The sequence below is a fragment of the Phyllobates terribilis genome, unplaced genomic scaffold (genome assembly GCF_046119375.1).
Source record: "Phyllobates terribilis strain yellow unplaced genomic scaffold, ASM4611937v1 Scaffold_2__4_contigs__length_985480577, whole genome shotgun sequence".
Lineage (NCBI taxonomy): Eukaryota > Metazoa > Chordata > Amphibia > Anura > Dendrobatidae > Phyllobates > Phyllobates terribilis.
The window spans coordinates 647,501,740-647,525,769 of record NW_027362762.1 but is presented as its reverse complement, the minus strand read 5'-3'; the positions used below and the strand labels follow the sequence as shown (position 1 = coordinate 647,525,769).

Here is a 24,030-nt window from a genome sequence, read left to right as displayed (position 1 = left end):
GAAGAGAAAGTTTTCAATGTTGTCATCAGTCTGGAATTATTTGTTTATAGCAGTCACCAGATAAAGTGTTACCTAGGAGCTAGAAGAGATGAATATCTGAAGCTGTTTGAAATGAAACTAGCAAATCGCTCTGTATTATTTACTATAGACCGTACAAAGAATTGTCTCAGTATGCCACAACATTTCATCACTGAGAGACAAATGATATGCTACACTGGGAAGTCTCTGCAGAATGTAAAGGAAAGAGAACTGGCAAACACTCCGCAGATTGCAGGAGTGTGTCATCTCTTGTGTTGGGTTTCCTCTTCAATAATAAATCAGAAATATTTCAAGAAGAATGAAAGAAAACTGCTTTCTTGTATGGGGAATAGTTAGGTCAAACTTTTCATTATCAACCCTGATGTTATAAAAGCTGGAAAAGTATTTGTCTTATCTGCACTATTTAATATAGGAAAGTATCCAGAGGGCTATACTTGCTCCCAACAATTTTAGATAACAGGTTTTTACAGCAATTTTGAATATATTATTGCTGGATACATTTTGACAAATTTACCTGGGGAACACTGATGGTCACTGAAGCCGATAGGTACCATAAAATCAAGTAAGAGCTTACAAAGACTAAGGATACTGACAAATCAAAGGACAGATTTGGAGATTGGAGAGTTGAGTTGCTTGCGGAAATTGAGTTAATCTTCGATAAAGGACTATACAAACATTTTGATCTAAAGTAATTAAACAAGCCTCATTAGGTCTAAGATCTGTTTAGTAACTTACACAGTTTGTATTGTAATATCTGGCGACCGTTTCCCTTCAAAGAAGTTCCTATTATTATCCCCTTCCTGACTGGGCGATTTTCCGATGTCGTTTTTTCCTTCCCTTCTTCCAAGAGCCATAACGTTTTTATTTTTCCGTCCACATAACATTGTGAGGGCTTGTTTTTTTTTCTGAACAAGTTGTACTTTTGAATGACATTCTTCATTTTATCAAGTGAGGAAAAAAATTCCACAAGCACTAAGATTTTTAAAAAAGTGCTTTTCCACCATTGTTTTTTTTCTTTTAATTTACAATGTTCACAGTATGGTAACACTGACCTGGCAATATGATTCTCCGGGTCAGTACAATTATGCAGATACTTATTTAAGTGATGAAAAAAATTACAGAAATTTGTAAAAAAAAACAACAAAAAAACATAATTCTGGCGACTCAGCTGATCCCATAGGTTTTCTATGGGATTCAAAAAGTGCAGGCCACTCCATTTGAGGTAATCCAGTCTCCAACAGCGGTTCTCTAATGATGCAACGTCGATAAGCTGGAGCACTGTTGTCCATGAAGATGAAATTAGGCCTCTGTTGTTCATGTAGAGGCACAATGATGTTATTAAAATAGTAGGGGCTTGTCACCGTGCCATTCACAAAGTGTAGGGCAGTCTATCTAATAGACTCACCTGCCCACACTGTAACAACATCACCACCAAAGGCTCTTCTTGTGACAACAGTGGCTGATGCATAGCGCTCTCCTTGATGTCTCCAACGTTGCTGGCTGCCATTATTTCTGCTCAGTGTGAATCAACTTTCATCGGTGAACAGCACTGAGGCCCACTGGTCCCCCGTCCAGCGTAGATTCTCCCTATCCCTTGCAAAACGATGATGCCTGTGCCTGGTGGTGTGATCAGGTACCCTTGCAGGTCATCTAGCATGAAAACCACACTGATGTACACTGTTTCATATGGTCTGATGTGACACTTGGGTGCCTCTCTCCTCCCTTAAATGTGCCTGGAGTTGCGTGGCATTCATCATCCGGTTAAGAAGAGCATTGTTCACAATGAAGCGGTCATCAGTGTGGGATGTGACCAAAGGGCGTCCACTTCTCTCTCTGTGACTCTTCCAGTCTCTCTATATCATTGTTGCAACCTGCTGATGACTCTGACACTGTAAACTCAGTGGTCACTTCCATCTGAGAACATCCTGCTACAAGCCTTACAATGGCGAGGTGTTCATCAATTGTTAGGTGTCATCTTATGATGTCAAAATGATGTGGAGGACTGTTTAAATGCCAATTCTAATTGAACCCCAAAATCTATTGGGCGATTCATGCATCAATCACCTGTTGTGAATTTTGCCATTAAGCTCCTTGTTAGAGAACAGCAAGTTGTGCAAAAAGTACTGAAACATTGAACAGTTGGACGTGTGCATTCAAAAGTTTAAAGATGGTCACATTAAGTTAGAAAAGGCTAGAGTGCATTTTAGGATCATCCTGAAGTTTTACCCAAAAGCCAAATATCCCTAACTTTTTGTGAATAGTGTAATGTTCAGAAGAAATTAGCGGCACTCCATTCTGAAGAATTATGCTGTTTTTATTGAAAGTTATGCATACTGCACTGGGTAGACACCACACACATTGGCCAAAGCTTTCCTCTGAACATTATGGATGATTTTCTACCTGAAAGCTGAGCATCGGTGTTTGTCTGCTGGGCATCCAATCTGGGAGTAATACGTGGATTACCGCGGATTTCCATTGCCATTATTGTTCATTGAAGCTGCCTGAGTGTGAATCTCGCAGTGCCGGTGTGGAGTTTAACTTTCTATCTGCCTATATTACTACCCGGTCACCCAAAGTGACTGAAGGAATTCAGCAGTAGATTGCAATAATGTTGCATTTGAGTTTATATTATTGGACAGCTTATATACAAACCCTATCTGACAAAAAAAAAATATTTATTGCTATTAGCATCCAATAACCAGCCTTCATATTTCCTGTGCAGTGAAAAAAGTAAGAGATGCCATTTTTACTCATATGTATAAGTTTCAGGTGTGTACCCATTAGGAAATGTATGAAGCATGTTACACACATTCTGATTTCAGGAATGCCAGTCTTAAAGAGGTTGTCCACTTCCCTGACTCAGTAACGGGTTTTATCATAAATTCTTAAAGAGGTGGTCCACTATATTGTATAATGCTCCCATCGATTTGCACCTTTTAACTTCCGGTAAGTATTTTTATAAATACCTTCTGCTGCCATATGTGCCTGTGAGCAGCGCTATCGCTGCTCGCTCAGTCCACATCAAGTGACATCGGCTGCGCTCTTCGCTGACATCCGCTGATGTCCCTCCTCTGCTTTCATTGGCCGCAATAGTGCGCTGGATAATGGGCCGTGACATGCGGTGAAACGCCGCCCACAGTCCAGTCAATCAGGAGGCGTGTGTACAACTGGGTCACACCTGGGTGAATCCAGGAAATCCGGAAGTTGACGTGGCATCAGCAGATGTCAGGAGTGGCTGCAGCTATGGTCACGTGATGCGAACTGAGCGAGCAGCAATAGCGCCACTCACAGGCACATATGGAAGCAGAAGGGATTTATAAAAATACTTAGTTAAAAGGTGTAAATCGATGGGCGCATTATACAATGTAGTGGACCACCTGTTTGAAAATAATGCCCCTAAAAAACCCTATATACCTTTTTTTGCCAAGTTTGATGTTGTTTTATCCCTCTCTGCTTCACTTCCTGTGCCTTGGCACCAGCTCTGTTATCATAGTGATCACTTCCACTTCAGAATCTTCTGCTCCCATCTTACTACATTTTCCATATAGAGCAATACATGGCAGCAGCCGTACTAGTTCTCTAGTGATAATCTCCTCATAAGGCTTCGATTTTATCTAAACTACAGCAAGCAGCCCAGTAAGTGACACATCGCTGGAATCAGTTTCTCTGTTTTTCATTATGCTGCTCTCAGATTAGATGATGAAAACCTGGTGACAGGCAAGTTTAAGACGGCTTAATAATGAGTTTACTTATTTTTCAGCAACCAGGAAGAAGTTGTTGGAGATTGCCAGAGCATTTTCTGAGAAAACAAAGATGAGAAAATCCCGGAGAAAACATTTGCTCAAACACCAAATGTATCCCTTAATGCTATGCAACATAACGCACAATATCCAGTGTTTCAAATGCATATGCTTTGGATTGTTTACTTACCTGTTTATATTTGTCACTGGATTTAAGAGGCTCTTGAACAGCCAATTTACATTGTCGCATTTTTCTTTTTTTTTTTCACTACTTTCCAAAAGCCATAACTTTTTTTTATTTTTCTGTCCTTATTACCGTATGACGGATTGTTGTTTTTTTTTGCGGGAAGAGGTTCAGTTTTGAATGACACCATTCATTTTTCCAAGCAGTGTACCTGAAAGTGGACACAAAAATCCAAGTGCAGTGAAATTGTGAAAAAAAAATGCATTTCCGACATGTTTTTTTCGGGTTCTGTTTTTATGGTGGTCATTATATGACACATTACCTAAGTTATAACGTACATGGGGCATATATCATGTATGAATGAATGAATATATAAAAAAACTCACATAAAATAACCACTGTCCCCTAAAACCTTATATTTTATTTGATATTCATTAAAGACATTTAAAGATAAGCTGTCAGCAGGATTTTGTTGGAGACATAATGTTTTTTTTTTGGAGACCACAGTAATTACTGTGCTGGCGCGATATTAAAATATGAGGCAGGTCACTGACGGATCAGTGATCTGTCATTCAAACAGGAGGATGACTAAGGGACCAGAGCACCAAGGAAAGACCCAGCCCACAGGCCAGCCCTGATGCACGAAGATATGATTAAAGAGAACTTCAAACACTGATTAAACAAAAAACACAAAATGGATTTCTTCCTTGCAGGTATCATTTTAATCATTTTTACAGCGCCAGTATGATCATGTATGTACTTTACTTTGCAAAATCCAGCTGACATGTTCTCTTTAATATTCCCTTACATAAAAGCTAATGATTATGAATAAAGGGTTAAAAAAGGCTTATATAAATTGACAGGGAGGTCTGAAAAGTTTTTCTTTGATGTATGTCTGCACTCAGATTTCCTGGAGCAAAATCATGTCTTGTCTCTCTGTCAACAGTACTCATAAAAGGAAAAGAGAATCTCGCAGCGGATTTCCTGAGTTGCAATAAAGTTTATGAAACACAATGGTGTCTTAATCCCAAGATCTTTGGTATGATCTCAAATCTATGGGTGATGCCAGAAATAGACCTCTTGTCCGCAAAGAAAAATTGACAACTTGAGAGATGTTATTCTTTGAACACCTTGAACTACACGGAGGAAGTAGACGTACTGTCACAAAAATGGTCTTGGGCCCTGTCCTACCCTTTTCCCCTTGTGGTGGTATTCCAAGAGTGTTGAAAAAAAATCAACAAGTACAAAGCTATAGGCATACTGATAACCCCATTCTGGCCTCGCCATGCCTTGTTCTCACTATCAATATTAGATCCCTGGGTTCTTTTTGAACTGTTAAACCTACTACATTAGTGTGCAATTCTTTACCCAGGGGTGAAAAATCTCCATCTAACTGCCTAGAACTTGAAAGGGTGATACTACAAAAGATGGGATTATTTGATGTTGTTATTGACACCATCCAGAAAGGTAAGAAGCTAGTGACCTCTCATATTTACTTCAGTAGACATTTCTCAGTTTAGCAGACTCCCGAATGATAGACTTCAGCTATTTTAATATAGCTTAAATGCTTTCTTTTCTTCATGAAGGACTAAGGAACCAGATACTCAGAAGGTTCATGTATCGGCTCGAAGTTCTTTTTTTGCTATCAAGTTGACATGTCATCATTGAGTAATAAGATTTGTTAAAAAAAAAAATCATTCTGTCCTGCTAGAGTTCTTCAATGGGATCTATCCCAATTTGAGCCTGTTGGGCCACTCTCTTTTAGACATCCAGGTTTTCTAGTTATTACTACTTCTAAGAGAGTTTGGGACACTTCATTCTCATCATGCGAACCTCTTTATATTCAAATCCTGGATGATTGGATAATTCTTAAGTTAGACCCTGCTTTCCTACTAAAGGTAGTGTTCCAGTTTCAACAATCCCATGAAATAATTCTTCATTCTTTCTGTAATAACACTGCATGTCGGAAGGAAAGAGAATATAATTCCTTAGATTCAAGACGGTGTATCACCAGTACCCTGAAAGATTTAGGCCTTGCAGGAAATTTACAAATCTATTTATTCAATTTTCCTGGTCTAATAGAGGTTCCAAAGCTAACTGAGATACTAAAGCAATATGGATAAGGCAGACTATCTCCATGGCCTATCAATCCACTGGTGTTTCTACTACTTGGTGTAAAAGCCCACTCTACTAGAACAATATCTATCACTTCAGCAGAGTGTAAGGAAGCTTCTATTGAACCTATTTGTAAACCAGCTACTTGGTCTTCTATTCAGCACTTTCTTCCATCACTATCGCTTGGAAGTGGTAGATCTGTTCATTTCTCCTTTGGTCATAAGGTCTTGCAGCCCCGAATGGTTTATTTCCGATACTCCCTCTGGTGGTACTGTCATGGTGAGAGGGAAATTTGTTATTACTGTTACCAATAATTTTGTTTCCACAAACCACGGCATTGTCCACTACAATAACAACCTATATAACCAATAGCAATAAAGAATCGTCACAGCAAGAGACTTTTTTGCAGCAGCAGCACAGCCAGCTTTTAAACGTGCTTTAGTTAGTTGTCTTACAGACTGACACAGGACATTGAGGAGAAGAGAGAAATGACTGACATCCTTGGAAAAGGGCATTGAGAGGAATGAACGTAATCATAAAATGTGTATGTTAAGGTTATCATTTTAGAAATTTGGTCTAACACATTAAAAAAAAATTGAAAATAAAAAGTAATTGTGTAGCAAGTTAAGGTTGTGATGTAAGAGCTATGATGCAAGTTTTCACTGGCAAATGTTGTTCAAAGGGCGATGGTCTGATATTTTGATACAAGGTGCTGGTGTGATGGAGAAAGTAAGTGACAATAAATGATAAATGGTCTGCAGAAGCAATGATTGCACAGCATGGTGTGCAGTAATAATGGGCAATCGGAGGTGTTGCAAAAAATGAAAGCACTGAGTAGGGGGGCATTTTGTCTAACCATCTGATTTTGAGGACGGACTGCTCTTTGACTTCAATCGTAACTTACTAAACTACACAATAATTTTCCTCCTTCACCCTTAAGTTTCATCCTTAACATAAACTGCAGTCTTGGAACAGCAGCATCCACAGCCAATCTTTTGGATGATGTTGAAGGACATTCGTGTGGTGAGTTTTAATTCAAAGAATATCAGCATGTGCTAAAACTAGTAATGTGAAAAGAAACAAAATCCCAAAATATATTGCAATTCAATTAAATGCTTTCAATTAAATTTAGTTTTATACATGCGTAGTTGTGACATTCCAGTTTTCAAAATATCTGATTATTTCTCCTATAAATGATTTATTAACAGTAATTACCGCTTCTTGGATGCTTTGGTAGCTAACAAGCATGTTGACCTTAAACCTTGCATCATCTTGCAAATTTCACTTTAACAAAAAAATAGACCGAGCAGGAAATTCTACTCATTTGTCAGATTTACGTATTCTCTTTTGGTCAGATGAAGATGTCCAGGCAAGGCTAAAACAACTGAATAATGAAGGACTGGAAACCCATAAAGAAGGACAATCAAAGTTAGTTTTACTATTTTCTTACCATCAGAGATCAAATGATTGTAACAAGTTCTATTTCTCTGTTCAGATGTTGTTTGCTGCTTGCTATGAATAATGTAGCTAGTTATTAGACAGTTTTTCCTATGACAAATTTGATACTTTTCCCTTATTATGTATGCTAATCTTGAATGATCCCATCACCTGAACTATTGGGTCTATCCTTTTGAAAACATTGCAGTGAGTTGCAGGTTGTATTGCAGAAAAGGAAAAGATATTATCTTTAAAAGCATCTAATAGCACGAGAACAAGCTTGCAAGTGGTTTGTACTAAGCGTGGTTTCGCATAGGTTTGACTTGAGATTCAGTAAGTTTTGATTAAGGGAAATTAGAAAGGAGTAATCACTTAATATATTTAGTTGATGTATTTCTATTTTGTGCTATCCCCTTTTATAAAAGTGTATATCTAGTTGCAACCCTTGAACAGCCATTTGATAATTCTGTGCTAGATGAGCTATTCTAAGAATGCTGTTATGTTAAAGCCAGGAAGCAAGGAGGCTGCCAATTACCCATCAGACATACAAAAGACTTGTTCGTTGGGTGAAATAATCTTGCTGCATAAAAGATTCTTGGCAGCACATGGTCCTCTGAAAGGGTGCTTTCACATTGCGTTCTGTGTCCCCGTCGGGGCATACGTCCTAAAATTCCCCGCAAAAGGGGGTCCGGACATATGCTGTGACGAGGGCAATAGGCCGCAATGGTGAAGGCAGAGCGAACGTGCGCTCTGCTGTGCACTTTTTTCGGGAGTGTACGCCCACAGGAAGCAGACACTCAAACGCAGCAATGTCCGCCTCCTGTGAGCTTACACTCCCGAAAAAAGTGCTCGGCAGAGCTCACGTTCTCTCTGCCGTCACCATCGTGGTCTATTGCCCCCATTAGCGCATACCTCCGGACCCCGTTTTGCGGGGAATTTTAGGACGTATGCCCCGACGGGGACACAGAACGCAATGTGAAATCACCCTAAGTAGGACCTGCACTGCTGAGAACAATGGCCACGCCACCTATGCACATTGAACAATCTATTACAGATCATACAGTGCGCATTAGAAGTCAGGTGTAAACGCATCTTTACTCATAGTTATAATAATGGAAAAATGGCAAATGATGGATGAATACTGTCTGGAAATCATGGTTAGCCCAGAGTCATACGACCATAGGTTCTTTCATCCGAGAGAATCAGGCAGATTATGCAAATGACACTCTGATACTAGTCAGCATAGTGTGATCCAATTCTCTCAGATGAGAGAACTGGAGCACACTGTGAGGAGCCGATGGACAACAAAATTTCTCCATTGTGTGAGTCTACGGAAATCGGACTGCATTCAGATGATTGATTTGCATTCTGATGATTGCCACACACCCATAGACTTGAATGGGTGATTTTCTTCTGATTTCAGAGTGAAATCACAGCATGCGGTGTTTTTTTTTCAGACAGATCCTGTTAGTGAAAAAAAATTGGTAATCAGCACTGCTCCATTGAATAACATTGGCCTAACTGCTAACCGATAAAAAATCGGATAGCAGTCGTCTGATTTATACACTAGCATGACCCTACCCTTGTGGTGAAGATAATTGGGGGGCTGCACGGTGGCTCAGTGGTTAGCACTGTAGCTTTGAAGGGCAGGGGTCATGGGTTCAAATCCCACCAAAGACAACATCTGTAAGGAGTTTGTATGTTTTCCCCGTGTTTGTGTGTTTCCTCCTACACTGCAAAGACATATTTATAGGGAATTTAGATTGTGAGCCCTAGTGGAAACAGTGATGCTGATGTCTGTAAAGCGCTGTGGGATATGATGATGCTATATAAGTAAACATAAGACAATAATAAATAAGTTGGGGCATGAATAATGAGAGAGTGCAGTCCATAAGCATGTTTAATTCAAAGGGAGCTGGTCTTCTGAATAATTTCATGCCCCCCAAACCATGGTCAGCATGAATTAAATCCCAGCTGCACGATTACTGGGGCATTTCAGAGAAAATATACTTAACAGAAACGAGTCTAGTCCAGCTCCGCCCCCAGCCAACACTTTAAAGTAAAGGCAGCATGAATCAGGTGACTGGTTCCCTTTAAGTGAGGGAAAGACAGAGTGGCAGGGGGCCCCATTTCATTTTTCATCTCAGGCAGCAGGAAAGCTACAATTGGTCCTGACTCCAGGGGTCAGTACTGGGCCCTCTGCTTTTTAACATTTATTATTGACCTTGTAGAAGAAATGCAGAGTATAATTTGAATATTTGCAGATGGTATCACATTCTGCAAGGTAATCAACATAGAGGAGGATAACTTAATATTACGGAGGGATTTATGTAAGCTGGAGACTTAGGTTGAGGAATGCCAATTAAAATGTAATGTATATAAATGTAAGGTCATGCACTTGGGCAAAGGAAATGAAATGTATAATTATATACTAAATTGTAGAACACTGGGTAAATCTGTCACTGAAAAAGACTTGGGAATATGGTTGGACAGCAAAATCAAGTGATCAGTGCCAGGCAGCTACGGTCAAGGCAAATAAAATCATGGGGTGCATAGATGCTCATGACAATAACATAGTTTTGCCTCTAAACAAGTCACTAGTGCGGCCACACTTAGAATACTGTGTACAATTTTGGTCTCCGTTGTATAAGAAGGACATAGCTGAACTAGAGTGGGTGCAGAGAAGAGCAACCAAGGTTATTAATGGAGTGTATGAATTGCAGTATGTACCAAGACAGTCTATCAAAATTCAGGCTTATTCAGTTCGTAAAAACGAAGGCTTAGGGGCGATCTTATTACAATATACGAATATTTGAACGGACAGTACAGAGATCTTTCTAATGATCTTTTTACACCTAAACCTGCGATGGGGACAAAGGATCATCCTCTGCATATAGAGTGAAAAGGGATTTAATCGTAATCACAAACTTCTTCACAGTGCGAGAATTGAGACAATGAAAATCTCTGCCACATGATGTTGTAATGGTTGATGCACTAAAAAAGTAGAAGGAAGGCCTGGATGCCTTTCTTGAAAGATATACAGGTGCTTCTCACAAAATTAGAATATCAAAAAGTTAATTTATTTCAGTTCTCCAATACAAAAAGAGAAACTCATAAATTATATAGAGTCATTACAAACAGAGTGATCTATTTAAAGTGTTTATTTCTGTTAATGTTGATGATTATGGCTTACAGCTAATGAAAACACAAAAATCATTATCTCAGTAAATTGGAATAATTAACAAAAAACACCTGCAAAGGCTTCCTACGAGTTTAAAAAGGTCCCTTAGTATGTTTCTGTAGGCTCCTCAATCATGGGGAAGACTGCTGACTTGACAGATGTCCAGAAGGAAGTCATTGACACAGTCCACAAGGAGGGTAAGCAACAAAAGGTCATTGCTAAAGAAGCTGACTGTTCACAGAGTGCTGTATCCAAGCATATTAATGGAAAGTTGAGTGGTAGGAAAAGGTGCACAAGCAACCAGGATAACCTCAGCCTTGAAAGGATTGTTAAGAAAAGGCCATTCAAAAATTTGGGGGACATTCACAAGGAGTGGACTGCTGCTGGAGTCATTGCTTCTAGAGCTACCACACACAGACGTATCCAGGATATGAGCTACAACGACAAAGTCAGAAGCGTCTTACCTGGGCCAAGGAGAAAAATACCTGGACTGATGCTCAGTGGTCCATGTTGTTGTTTTCAGATGAAAGTAAATTTTGCATTTCATTTGGAAATCAAGGTCCCAGAGTCTAGAGGAAGAGTGGAGAGACACATAATCCAAGCTGCTTGAAGTTTAGTGTGAATTTTCCACAATCAGTGATGGTTTGGGGAGCCATGTCATCTGCTGGTGTAGGTCCACTGTTTTATCAAGACCAAAGTCAGCGCAGCCGTCTACCAGGAAATTTTAGAGCACTTCATGCTTCCTCTGCCGACAAGCTTTTTGGAGATGGAAATGTCATTCTCCAGCAGGACTTGGCACCTGTCCACACTGCCAAAAGTACCAATGCTTGGTTTCAAAACAACAGTATCACTGTGCTTGATTGGGCAGCAAACTCGCTTGACCTTAACCCCATAGAGAATCTATGCGGTATTGTCAAGAGGAAGATGAGAGACACCAGACCCAACAAAACAGACGAGCTGAAGGCTTTTATCAAAGCAACCTGGGCAACCTGTATGCAACACCTCAGCAGTACCACAGGCTGATCGCCTCCATGCCACGCCGCATTCATGCAGTAATTGATGCAAAACGAGCCCCGACTAAGTATTGAGTGCATTTACTGAACATAAATTTCAGTAGGCCAACATTTCGGATTTTAAAAACATTTTTCAAGCTGTTGTTATAAAGTATTCTGATTTACTGAGATGATGACTTTTGTGTTTTCATTGTCTGTAATCCATAATCATCAACATTAACAGAAATAAACACTTGAAATAGATCACTCTGTTTGTAAAATGAGTTTCACTTTTTGTATTGAAGAACTGAAATAAATTAACTTTTTGATGATATTCTAATTTTGTGAGAAGCACCTGTCTGTTCGGACATTGATCTAGGGAACTAGTCTGATTGCCATATTGATCAACATGATAGGCTGTAGGTTGAACTCGATGGACTTCTGACTTCTGTCAACTTTAAAAATGATGAAATTATTTAAAGGGATCCAATAACTCCCCTGTTATTTTTTGTTTGTAGCAAATTCTTGAATTTCTCATAAAATACAATTCTGGAGCCCTGAACTTTGAGTTGTGCAATTCCACTGTTATTACTCCGGAAAATATATGAATATATAACATTACAGCGTCCCTCTGTCCGAAGTCTTTGTAGACTGCGCAAGTGCGATACACCTGCGCAGTCTGGCTCCAGACAGAAGAACGCATCAAGCCGTTACAGGTAAGAGGAGTATATGGCGCCAGAGATCGCGGTATGCGTAGACACTGAACATATACCGCGATCTCCGGCGTCAGTGTGTCTTCAGAAAAAGGGCGCCGGATAGCGCGTTATGAACACGCGCATACTCTGGCACCACACTCCTCCCCTGACTTCCGTCAGAACGGGACGCAGCACTGGAGCACAGAGAAGAAAGGTGAGTATAATTGTTTATTTTTTGCGTGTGCAGCGTAATAGGGATGAGGAGTACCAAATATACCAGGATAGGGATGAGGTGATACCATGCATACCAGGAATAGGGATCAGGGGGGTACTATGCTTACCAGGATAGGGATGAGGGGGCCATGCATACCAGAATGAGGAATGGGGTGCTATACATACCAGGATAGGGATGAGGTGATACCATGCATACCAGGAATAGGGATCAGGGGGGTACTATGCTTACCAGGATAGGGATGAGGGGGCCATGCATACCAGAATGAGAAATGGGGTGCTATACATACCAGGATAGGGATGAGGGGGTACCTTGTATACCAGGATAGGGATGAGGGGGCCATGCATACCAGGATTGGGAATGAGGGGCCATGCATACTAGTATAGGGAAGAGGGAGTCATGCATACCAGGATAGGGATGAGGGGCCATACATACCAGGATAGGGATGAGGGGTACCATGCATATCAGGATAGGGATGAGGGGTACTACTTGCATGCCAGGATAGGGATGCAGGGTACCATACATACCAGGATAGGGATGAGGAGTACCATACATACCAGGATGAGGGATGGGGTGTCATGCATACCAGAATTGGTGGATGAGGGATGCCATGCATACCAGGATAGGGATGAGGGGCCCATGCATACCAGGATAAGGCTGAGGGGGCCATACATACCAGGATTAGGGATGAGGGAGCCATGCATACCAGAATAGGGATGTGAGGGGGCCATGCATACCAGGATAGGGATGAGGGGGTATCATACATATCAAGATAGGGATGAGCGGCTATGCATGCCAGGATAGAGATGAGGGGTACCATGCATACCAGGATGAGGGATGGGATGCCATGCATACCAGGATGAGGGATGGGGTTACAAGCATACCAGGATAGGGATGAGGGGCCATGCATACCAGGATGTGGGATGGGGTGCCATGCATACCAGGATTAGGGGTACCATACATACCAGGATAGGGATGAGGCATGGGGTACCATGCATACCAGGAAAGGGATGAGGAGTGCCATGCATACCAGGATTGGGGATGAGGGAGCCATGCATACCAGGATGAGGAAGGCAGTGCCATGCATACCAGGATTGGGATGAGGGGTGCCATGCATACCCGGATTGGGATGAGGGGTGCCATGCATACCAGGATAGGGACGAGGGGTGTCATGCATACCAGGATAGGATGGGGACAGCACATAACAGGATGGGGGGACAGGATGGGGGCAGCACAAATGCCAGGATGGGGGCAGCACAAATGCCAGGATGGGGGCAGCACAAATACCAGGATGGGGACTGCAATAAGAGGATGGGGGAACTGTATGCGAGATACTGAAACCAAAGCCACATTATTGTTCAGGGTCACTGATTATTCTGGTGGTGCTTAGTCATTTACTGATCATACTTTTAATGCAGGTCTCTTTTTCTTTTTTTTGCTAAATATTTTTGAATTTTTAAAAGTGGGAAAATACATCCTCTTTTGAATGATGTTTCACAATGTTTTCCCGTTAGACTTGAGAAAAGTAAAATATGGACTGATGGATCTATGGATCTTGGTCCCATCTCAGACCGCAATGCACAGACTGGCCGTGTGTCTCCTGACCCGAGCTTGACAGCCTCATAGAAATATATGGAGATATCGTGCTCCGGCCGGGAGACCCGCTTTTTTTTCCCCCTTGAAGCGTCTTTTGTTTCTATGAATCGTTATGGTGCTTTCAAATTTATCCTTCAAATATGAAAGACCTGGAGCAGTTTGCAAAAGAAGAGAGGTCCAAAATTCCAGTTGAGAGGTGCAAGAAGCTTGTTGATGGTTATAGGAAGTTATTGATTGCAATTATTTATTCCAAAGGTTGAGCTACCAAATATTAAGTTGAGGGTGCCAACAATTTTGTCCTACCCGTTTTGGGGATTTTGTGTCAAATTATGTCCAAATTGCCTTTTTTCCTCTGTTTTTTTGTGTTCCAATACACACAAAGGAAATAAACATGTATAACAAAACTTGTAATTGCAATCATTTTCAGGGAGGAATACTTAATTTCCTGAAACAATTTCAAGGGTACCAACAGTTTCGGCCATGGCTGTATAATATGTTATTTTATTTTAGATGCTGGAAAGCTTTCCTGACAGAACAAGGGCAAAGTTACAATGATGTGGAAAATTCCTCTAGAAATGTTAAATTCTTGTGGCTTTTTTCACAAGAAACTACACTGTGCTTGCTATTCATGTGTAATCCTGGATATGTGAATGCATTGACTATATTAGGTGTTAATATTACCCTTCTGAACAGAGTGTGTGCCTGAACACTCTGAAATTGTACAATCAGTGCTATAATGTCCAATAGTCAACTCATTCATATATTTCCAGTAAAGGAATAGCACAATTCATTCTGAAAAAGATGACCCATTATTGTTATTTTATGAGAAATACAATTATTTATTTTATGTTACTTACAGTTGTGCTCAAAAGTTTACATACCCCGACAGAATTTTTCCTCTCTTGGCCTTGTTTCAGAGAATATGAATGATAACAAAAAAAACTTTTTCTCCACTCATGGTTATTGGTTGGGTGAAGCCATTTATTGTCAAACTACTGTGTTTTCTCTTTTTAATTCTTAATAACAACCAAAAACATCCAAATGACCCTGATCAAAAGTTCACATACCCTGGTGATTTTGGCCTGATAACATGCACAAAATTTGACATAATTGGGTTTGAATGGCTACTAAAGGTAACATCCTCACCTGTGACCTGTTTGCTTGTAATCAGTGTGTGTGCATAAAAGCTGAGTGAGTTTCTGGTATCCAGACAGACTCTTGCATCTTTCATCCAGCCACTGACGTTTCTGGATTGTGAGTCATGGGGAAAGCAAAAGAATTGTCAACGCATCTATGGGAAAAGGTAGTTGAACTGTATAACACAGGAAAGGGATACAAAAAAATATCCAAGGAATTGATAATGCCAGTCAGCAGCGTTCAAACTGTGATTAACAAATGGAAAATCAGGGGCTCTGTAAAAACCAAACCACAGTCAGGTTGACCAACAAAAATTTCGGCCACAACTGCCAGGAAAATTGTTCGGGATGCAAAGAAAAACCCACAAATAACATCAGCTGAAATTCAGGACTCTCTGAAAACTAGCGGTGTGGCTGTTTCAAGATGCACAATAAGGAGGCACTTGAAGAAAAATGGGCTGCATGGTCGAGTCACCAGAAGAAAGCTATCCAAAACACAAGGCAAAGTTGACCTGTCATTGGCTACAGCAGAACAAAGTGAAGGTTCTGGGGTGGCCATCTCAGTCTCCTGACCTCAATATCATTGAGCCACTCTATTGAGATCTCAAGCGTGCAGTTCACGCTAGACAGCCCAGGAATTTACGGGAACTGGAGGCTTTTTGGCAAGAAGAATGAGCATCTTTACCATCTGAGAAAATAAAAAACCTCATCCACAACTACTACAAAAGACTTCAAGCTGTCATTGATGTTAGAGGGGGCCATACACGGTATTAAGAACTGGGGTATGTGAACTTTTGATCAGGGTCGTTTGGATGTTTTTGGTTGTCATTAAGATTTAAAAAGAGAAAACACAGTAGTTTGACAATAAATGGCTTCACCCAACCAATAACCATGAGTGGAGAAAAAGTTTTTTTTGTTATCATTCATATTCTCTGAAACGAGGCCAAGAAAGAAAAAATTCTGCCGGGGTATTTAAACTTCTGAGCACAACTGTATGTAGCACTATTAATTCTACAATGCTTTACGGATGGCATCATCACTGTCCCCATTGTGGCTCACAATCTAAATTCCCTATCAGTATGTCTTTTGATTGTGTGAGGAAACCTAGGCGAACACGGGGAGAACATACCAACTCCTTGCAGATGTTGTCCTTGGTGGGATTTGAACCCAGGACGCCAGCACTGCAAAGCAACAGTGCTAACCACTGATCACCGTGCTGCCTTATTTATTAAAGTAGATGTATCAGGAGAGCTGACTGGGCCACCTTAGGATAGATGGCTAAATATATTCTACGTCTTTTTTATTTTTAAAATTATGATAGATTTATTAATATTCTTAATATTCTTCTTTTGTTATTCTAGATCATAAAACTAGTCAAAAATCCTGCATGGACCTGGTTGACTGATAAGAAGATGATGAAAAATGTTGTGTTTGGTTATCTTTTGCAGTGCAGTCCATTCCTTGTAGATGATTATATATGTATATGGCACAATTTTTTAATCACATATTTTACTATTTGATGACAGTAGTCAAATCTCAGAGACTCTTTAGTAACCATACGGCTTTAAAATTAGTTGTGTGTTTTAAAATGGTACTCATTACATAGAAGTTTTTTTCTCTCCTAAATATCCATTTCTGGAGATTCTGCTTAACAGCTCAAACATGTATTTAAAATCCATGTATGCTTACTAGCATTCATTTTAATATTTTATGTGCAATAAAACTACCCTAAAGAAGCCATTGTAAACAATCTACATCACTCCTATTAGTTGGGTGAACAATAACGACTACCCACCGAAACTGCGTTTGCTAACAAACATTCAGCAATGTTTTTTATGGCTCTCACAAGACTAAAATGCGCTACAAATATTATGTTCCCATGTCTGGTATATTATAAATGGAATTATAAAATAGTCAGCAACATACTTACTAATATGTAATGATTCTGTTATTCATAATTTGATAAGTTTAGAAATTATGCTTTTTTTAACTTTTGGTAGAATAATCCTTAAAAAATAATGGACCAGTTTAGGCTAAAATAAGCAGTTACTGTAATTTTACATTTTGTCTAAAATGATATTTGATATACTCATTAAAATAAAAGCCAGCAAGAGTCACAAGACTTTAACAGCAAATCCAAATTTGTAGGTGAGAAGTAAAGTATTTTTGCATATTCATGATCTACTTTAAAATGTTTTTGATTGCAAGTATTACTTGTTAGCAATCCTTTTCTAGCCTGAATCTGAAATATTGCTGGTATATCAGTGTTTTTCATGAATGTCTTTTCAGTGGTATCAATCTAAAAAGACTTGGTTCTAACTATTCATCACAGTTGGTCAACTTTGGATATGAACACACAATAGTTGATGTCATGTCAAAATATGTAGAAGTGTATATCAGTATGGAGTGCAAATGCTCATTAAAAATTCATATACAATTTGTAATGACATTACAATTTAAATATTTTTTCAAGTATGACACAATTTATTGGTTAGCTATGATGTTGGTGCATTGTTCATATGTGGTGAGATAAAATTTGTTTTAAAGGTTAAGATAGTCATGTAAGTTGAAACATTTATCATTACAAAAAAACCTTGTTTTTTTCACAATCTATCATTTACCTTCTATAAAGTGAGAGTGCCCTGATGTCTCTTACTGTGATAGAGTTGTATGAAGTAGTATTACACATGCGTTATCACAGTATGCAAAAGATTTTATGGGGTAGCGGCCATGTATGGGAGGAGGAGCAAAGGACCTCATGGGCACTTCTGTCCCAGTGATCAATGAGATCAGCGGCCATGTCATGGAGGAGGAGCAAAGGACCTCATGGGCACTTTTATGGTGTAGAGGCCATGGTTGCGAGGAGGAAAAAAGACCTCGTGGGCACTATTATGGTGTAGAGGCCATGTCATGGAGGAGGAACAAAGGACCTCATGGGCACTTTTATGGTGTAGAGGCCATGTCTGCGAGGAGGAACAAAGGACCTCGTGGGCACTATTATGGTGTAGAGGCTATGTCTGCGAGGAGGAACAAAGGACCTCGTGGGCACTTCTGTCCCAGTGATCAATGAGATCAGCGGCTATGTCTTGGAGAAGGTGCAAAGGACCTCATGGGCACTTCTGTCATAGTGATCAATGAGGTCACTTTGATCTAACATTTATCACCTATTTTGTAGCTTAGTGATAAATGTTGCCCATGGGGGATGCCCGATTTCAGAAATTATACGTGTATGTTAGAAAGCCTACAATTTGCCAAAACTACATATTTTTGTAATTTTTCCTTCTGTTGGTTTATCTGATTTGTGGATGGGATATTTTAGGTGTGATATAAGAGCTGTGCGTTGTGCTCTGAGCCAATTGGATAACTCCTACATGCTGCCCCCTCTTCTTTTCCAGCATGCAGAGGCTCACTAATATGCTGAGTGAGAGGTACTGAATATTCATCCACCCGATCCCTGTCTAGTGTTTAGTTTTTACTATTTAACACTAGATAATTTTTTTTGTGATCTAGGGTAGTGTGTGGGGGTCTAAATATCTTCAAAAATTCTACAGGCAAGGAAAAGGGGATTATATGCTCGTGGGAGGTAAAGAAATACCACTTCTGTTACATTGTTTTTGTTTTTTATTCACATGTAAATACTGATTTAGGCAAAACAATTTATACTAATAGGTACGCTTTAAGATACTGAATGTTCTCGAAGAGAAGTTAAAAAGACTTCTTCAGAAGCGATGAGTTTGCCATGGGAATTGTAAGATAATTTCTACATTATGATACAGTATTATACAACACTTTGAAAAGACTATTACTACCTTTAATATGAGATGGACTAATTATGAAATTCACCCTGACACATACATTAATATCCTGCAAATGAATAAACCACTTATTTGACTGTAGTTTTTTTTTTAAACCTGTATATATGATATATTCAATCTTTTCTCTGCTTTAACAATGTTATGTTTATCCAACTATAAATCCACCCACACAAATATTTATTTGACCATGTTACTTGTGACTCTTTTGTATGAGGCAGTTTATATTTTTAGTTTAGCGGGTCTTTAGAAAATGTTACATTTACAAAAATGAAGAAATTGACTTTGTGAGAATGTAGATATTTTGATTAAATATACCTTACTATATTTTATCTTTAACATTGTTTTTTTCTAGCAATTCTCCTAGTTTCCGTCCTATTCTTATCCCAGTCTTAAAAATTACAGACTATAGACCAATGCCTCTTTATTCACAGTTCGTCTCTTCAAAATATGAGTGTGAACAACTTCTTTAAAATGAAATCCCATAAGATGCTGTAGAGCTCATTAGTGCTATCCATACAAGTTATTAATGAGGTGCCATAATAGTTGGTGTATGGACTTCATGCTTTGGTTGTAATATCGTGACACCCTTATCTTGAAGTATGACTCAAACTGTTGCAATTGACATATTGTGATGAAATACTGCGCTACCCAAATGTTGTGTTAATGTACAAAACATACTTTAATAAAAATCAGATATTTATATTGCTGTCCTTTTTCTGTCAGTTGATTTAAACTGTTCTATAAATGGTTAGATTCCAAAATTACAGGGTACAGTACAGCAAACATAAAAAAGAGGAGATCCCGATCCTCTGTCGCAGAACACTGAAATGCAGCAGTAGCATTGAGTACATTATTACAGGAGTAAAAAGCATTGTTGCCATGTATCTAACACTGAGGTGAGAAAGTAAAATGTCTAATAGAATTATTAACAGTGTGTGTTTGTGTCTCTGCAGCTGAGCAATACAGTCGTAGCCAAAAGTTTTGAGACTGACACAAATTTTGTTTTTCACTAATTTTGTTGTTTCAGTGTTTTTAGTTCTTTTAGTCAGATGTTTAGTTGGTTACTGTAGTACAATTTATAAACATTTCATACATTTTTTTATTTTTTTTTGACAGTGCATGACTGCATATATATGGCGCTGACTCATCTGCAATTTGCCCTGACATGTTGGATATCAACTTCTGGACCCAACCCTGACTTATGGCAACCCATTCTTGCCTAATCAGTGCTTGGAGTTTATATCCGTTTCCATGCTTTTGTTTGTACCCCCACTTTTTTGAGGATTAACAACAAGTCCTCAATGGGATTGAGATCTGGGGGAGTTTCCTGGCTGCACCCAAAATATCATTGTTTTGTTTACTGAGCCACTTAGTTATCAGTCTTGCCTTGTGACCTGGTGCTCCATCATAATGGAAAAAGCTTTGTTGATCACCATTATTCAACTTCTCATTGGGAGAAGTTGAAGGATGTTTAGATTTGTCATGAACCACCACTACCCTCTCTACCAATTTGATGTGAAAAATCGCGAGATTGAGTACAAATGGCATAAAAACATTGAAGTTTATTAGTCAATTTAAAAATGTACAAAAATAATAATACGCAATATATACACAAATATAATTATACAGACACTAGGTGAGTATTGGATAACCAAAGGGAAAAGTAAAGAAGGAAAAAATAGCCCCCATGAGAGCCTCAAAGTCTCCTATAAAAATGTATTACAAATTGCATAAGTGCAAATAAATTCCACACAAGGAGGAGTCAAGCGGGAGAGAAGAGACCAGGGGAAAAAAATAAGAAAAGAAAATGTAAAAGACGGTGGAATCGCAAAGAGCGCATGCAGTCACAATCAGATACAAGGGATAAGGTGCCCCTTACATATAGTTCCGCAATGTCGGAGTAAAGAATAAGTCGAGGCACTCACCGAACTGACTGGTAGCTCACGCAAACAGGTAGGGCACAGAGGTGCAGAGAAAGGACATCCACCAGGGGCCTTGACGCGCGTTTCGCGTTGGGCTTTATCAAGAGGCACGTGGTATGTAGTTGATAAGGACCTAAATATATAGGACCTTAGACTGTCACATGGGCGATCATGTGATCGCCTACATGAGGCTGTGACGAGGACCGGCCATTACGGCGCATGCGCCGGGGTCACAGCGGTACCGGCAGTCGCGCTTCATCCATCGCGGCACGCGCGCAACCGGAAGTGTCAAATGACAACATACGGGGGCGTGTCATTGCCATGGAGATGGATACATGCGAGTGCGGGCCGCGATTACCCAGCGCATGCGCACCACCGGCCGTCGTCACAGCGCCACAGTGTGTCCCGTATAAGGTTAGTGAGATATATATAGTGTGACCACTATTTAGGAAAAAGAGAAAGAGAGAGATAACCAAAGAAGAGAGGGAAAAAAATAAAAAGAAAAGGAAATATAACGGCAGAAAAGTACAATGAGAGAAATGGTTATTATGTGTATGAATAAAGCAGAATACATAATCACATTTAAATGAAAAGTGAGATACTATATATATAAGGGAGCATATTTCCCCCATACAATACAGGAAGACACTACATAACAATCTTCTTGAAAGAGATTCTCAATTCCCATTCCGTCAAAATATGAGGATAATATGGAAAGCAGCTGATCCCATCAAAGAAATATAAGGTGCAGAAAAAAGTGGTCAAGCAATCTAAATAAGGAAACAAAAAACACAAATAAGTAACAAATCACACGGACAGTTAAAAGAAAATAAAACCAAAAAGAAGAATTTGTCCGGAATAGCACTCCTGCCACAAGTAACTTGTGACAAACACCACTCTCTCGCAACACACGTTCCTCGGATACTACTGTAAATGGGACTCCACTTCCCACTCTCACGTATCGCAGTAAGCTGACAATGACTTAAGTGCACCCCCACAACCAGTTGCCACATCCACACTGCACTTTTCAAATCCTCTCAAAAATGTGTCCAGGTCTTTGGCCTTTTCCATAACAGGAAAATACTCCAAACTGGATTTAAAGGAGTAGGCTTTACTGGACTCACTGATAGTGGGGTAGATCGCTGCATTTGGAGTTGGGCTATCTCCAGCTTGTACTCTCAGCCATGGTATGTTGCTCTGCAGCCTGTCGCTTCACACTCTGCTTAGCGTTCTCGTAGCACAAGCTGCATCTGCATTTGACGGTCACATTCTCCCATTTGCTGCAGAATGACTAGCAAGCAAGAGTTCATCCCACTCTGGAAGGTGCGGTTGCTGATGGCATCCTCTGGGTCGGACAGTTCCTGGAACTGGATCCATAATGTTGTAACCTGGTGATCCAGTGGTCTCTGGTGCCACATGGCATTGTCCTTAACCAAGGCACAGATTAACATCTGTTTGGTTTTATCTGTCCCCTTGAGATCTCACCTTCAAACAGACAGATCAGCACAGGTTTCTTGTGCTTATAAGCAGCTGCCATATTAGTCATTCATCATATAAAAGATAGAAAATAAAAACAAGGAGGCGGACTGTTTTGCAGATATGTCTTAATAAGAAAATTTAAGCACTGAGTTTGTCCTCGTAGATGGACACTCCTCGCAAAGGATTCCACCGGTCCATAAGTTCAAGGATTAAACAAATAGTCCAGTACTTGCTGCTGTAATGAAAAAATATCTCACCGCTGCCACCAATTTGTCATGCACAGCATCCCACTGCTACTACCAATTTGTCATGAACTACCACTACCACCTCTGCTGCCACCAACTTGTCTGGAACACCATTCGAGACACTTGCTTCTGATGCTACTTTAAAGGGGAACTCCACTTCCCACTCTCACTCGTCCACTCACCTATCGCAATAAGCTGACAATGAGCTAAGCGCACAGCCAGTATCCACATGCACACCGCACTTTTCGCTGCCAGCACTTGCTGTTTTGATAGGCCAGTGAGGTGCCTACACTGGGTCACACACTAGCGCACACACCACCCAGCTTTCCCAAGCACCTGATAGGTACTCTTTTTGCAATCTAGCATACACAGGGTAACACAAGCAAGCTATTCTTGCCATCCTCCGGGTTTGTTGGTATGTTTAGATCAGCAAGGAATAAGCTTATCATATTTTAGATTTAATATACAAAAAGAAGTACAGTGCTTAAAAAAGATTACAAAAGATAAATATACAGGCAAAAACAGCATGAAATAAAAGGGATAAAATACAGATAAGTCTTACAAATTGGATCCGTGAGAGTTTCTGGCGAAGGAGAATGAGACAGAAAATATGGACAGATCTGCAATACTCGTTGCTTCTCCTGTTGGTCTGACCCGGACATTCAATAGCTGAGTGTGAAGAATATTGGAGATATAATTCCATGTCAATCATTTGTATCCTATTGGCATGGGATTATAAACACTCCTTCAGTGTGCAGTTATAACATAACAGCTAGCAGCAGAGTCAAAAGACTGTGAGTGACAGATATCACACCTTGAGCCAGCTCATCTCAGAACAAAGTGCTTGCTTACCATGTGGATACCATGCTGTCTGAGTCAGCTATGATTTAATAAGGAGAACATGGACTTATCGCACGTCCTAGCCATACATCGTGTATGTGTTTGAGATCCCCGAACTGGACCGCACACTGTCCAGTGTCCCGATCTGTCCTGGCCAGAGGGCAGGAAGGGAGGTACCCATAGAAGATATAAGCTAGAGTAAGGCCATGTGGCTCTCACTCTCTCTGATGCATGCGGCCACTTTGAACAGGGGGGCTCACGTCGAGTAACGTCCTTCAAAGGACCGTGGAACCCACTGGAAGCTCAGGCCCAAATGAGGACCAGCGCACACTTGGTCAGACGTCACCGTTAATTGACATGATTCAGCTGCTTATATCTTTTG

At 40.0% G+C, this 24,030-nt stretch overlaps 1 protein-coding gene across 4 annotated transcripts in view; it reads left to right on the top strand.

The window, feature by feature from the left end:
* CUEDC1 (CUE domain containing 1) overlaps positions 1-18,895 on the top strand; it is a 169,553-nt gene extending 150,658 nt beyond the window's left edge. For all 4 annotated transcript variants that reach the window (XM_073666679.1, XM_073666676.1, XM_073666677.1 and 1 more), the window contains 4 exons: positions 3,800-3,893; positions 7,043-7,101; positions 7,434-7,506; positions 16,709-18,895. In XM_073666679.1, coding sequence (XP_073522780.1) covers positions 3,800-3,893; positions 7,043-7,101; positions 7,434-7,506; positions 16,709-16,715 — 233 coding nt within the window. In that variant the 3' untranslated portion in view covers positions 16,716-18,895. The remainder of the gene's footprint in view (positions 1-3,799; positions 3,894-7,042; positions 7,102-7,433; positions 7,507-16,708) is intronic.
* Positions 18,896-24,030: the final 5,135 nt, after the last annotated feature.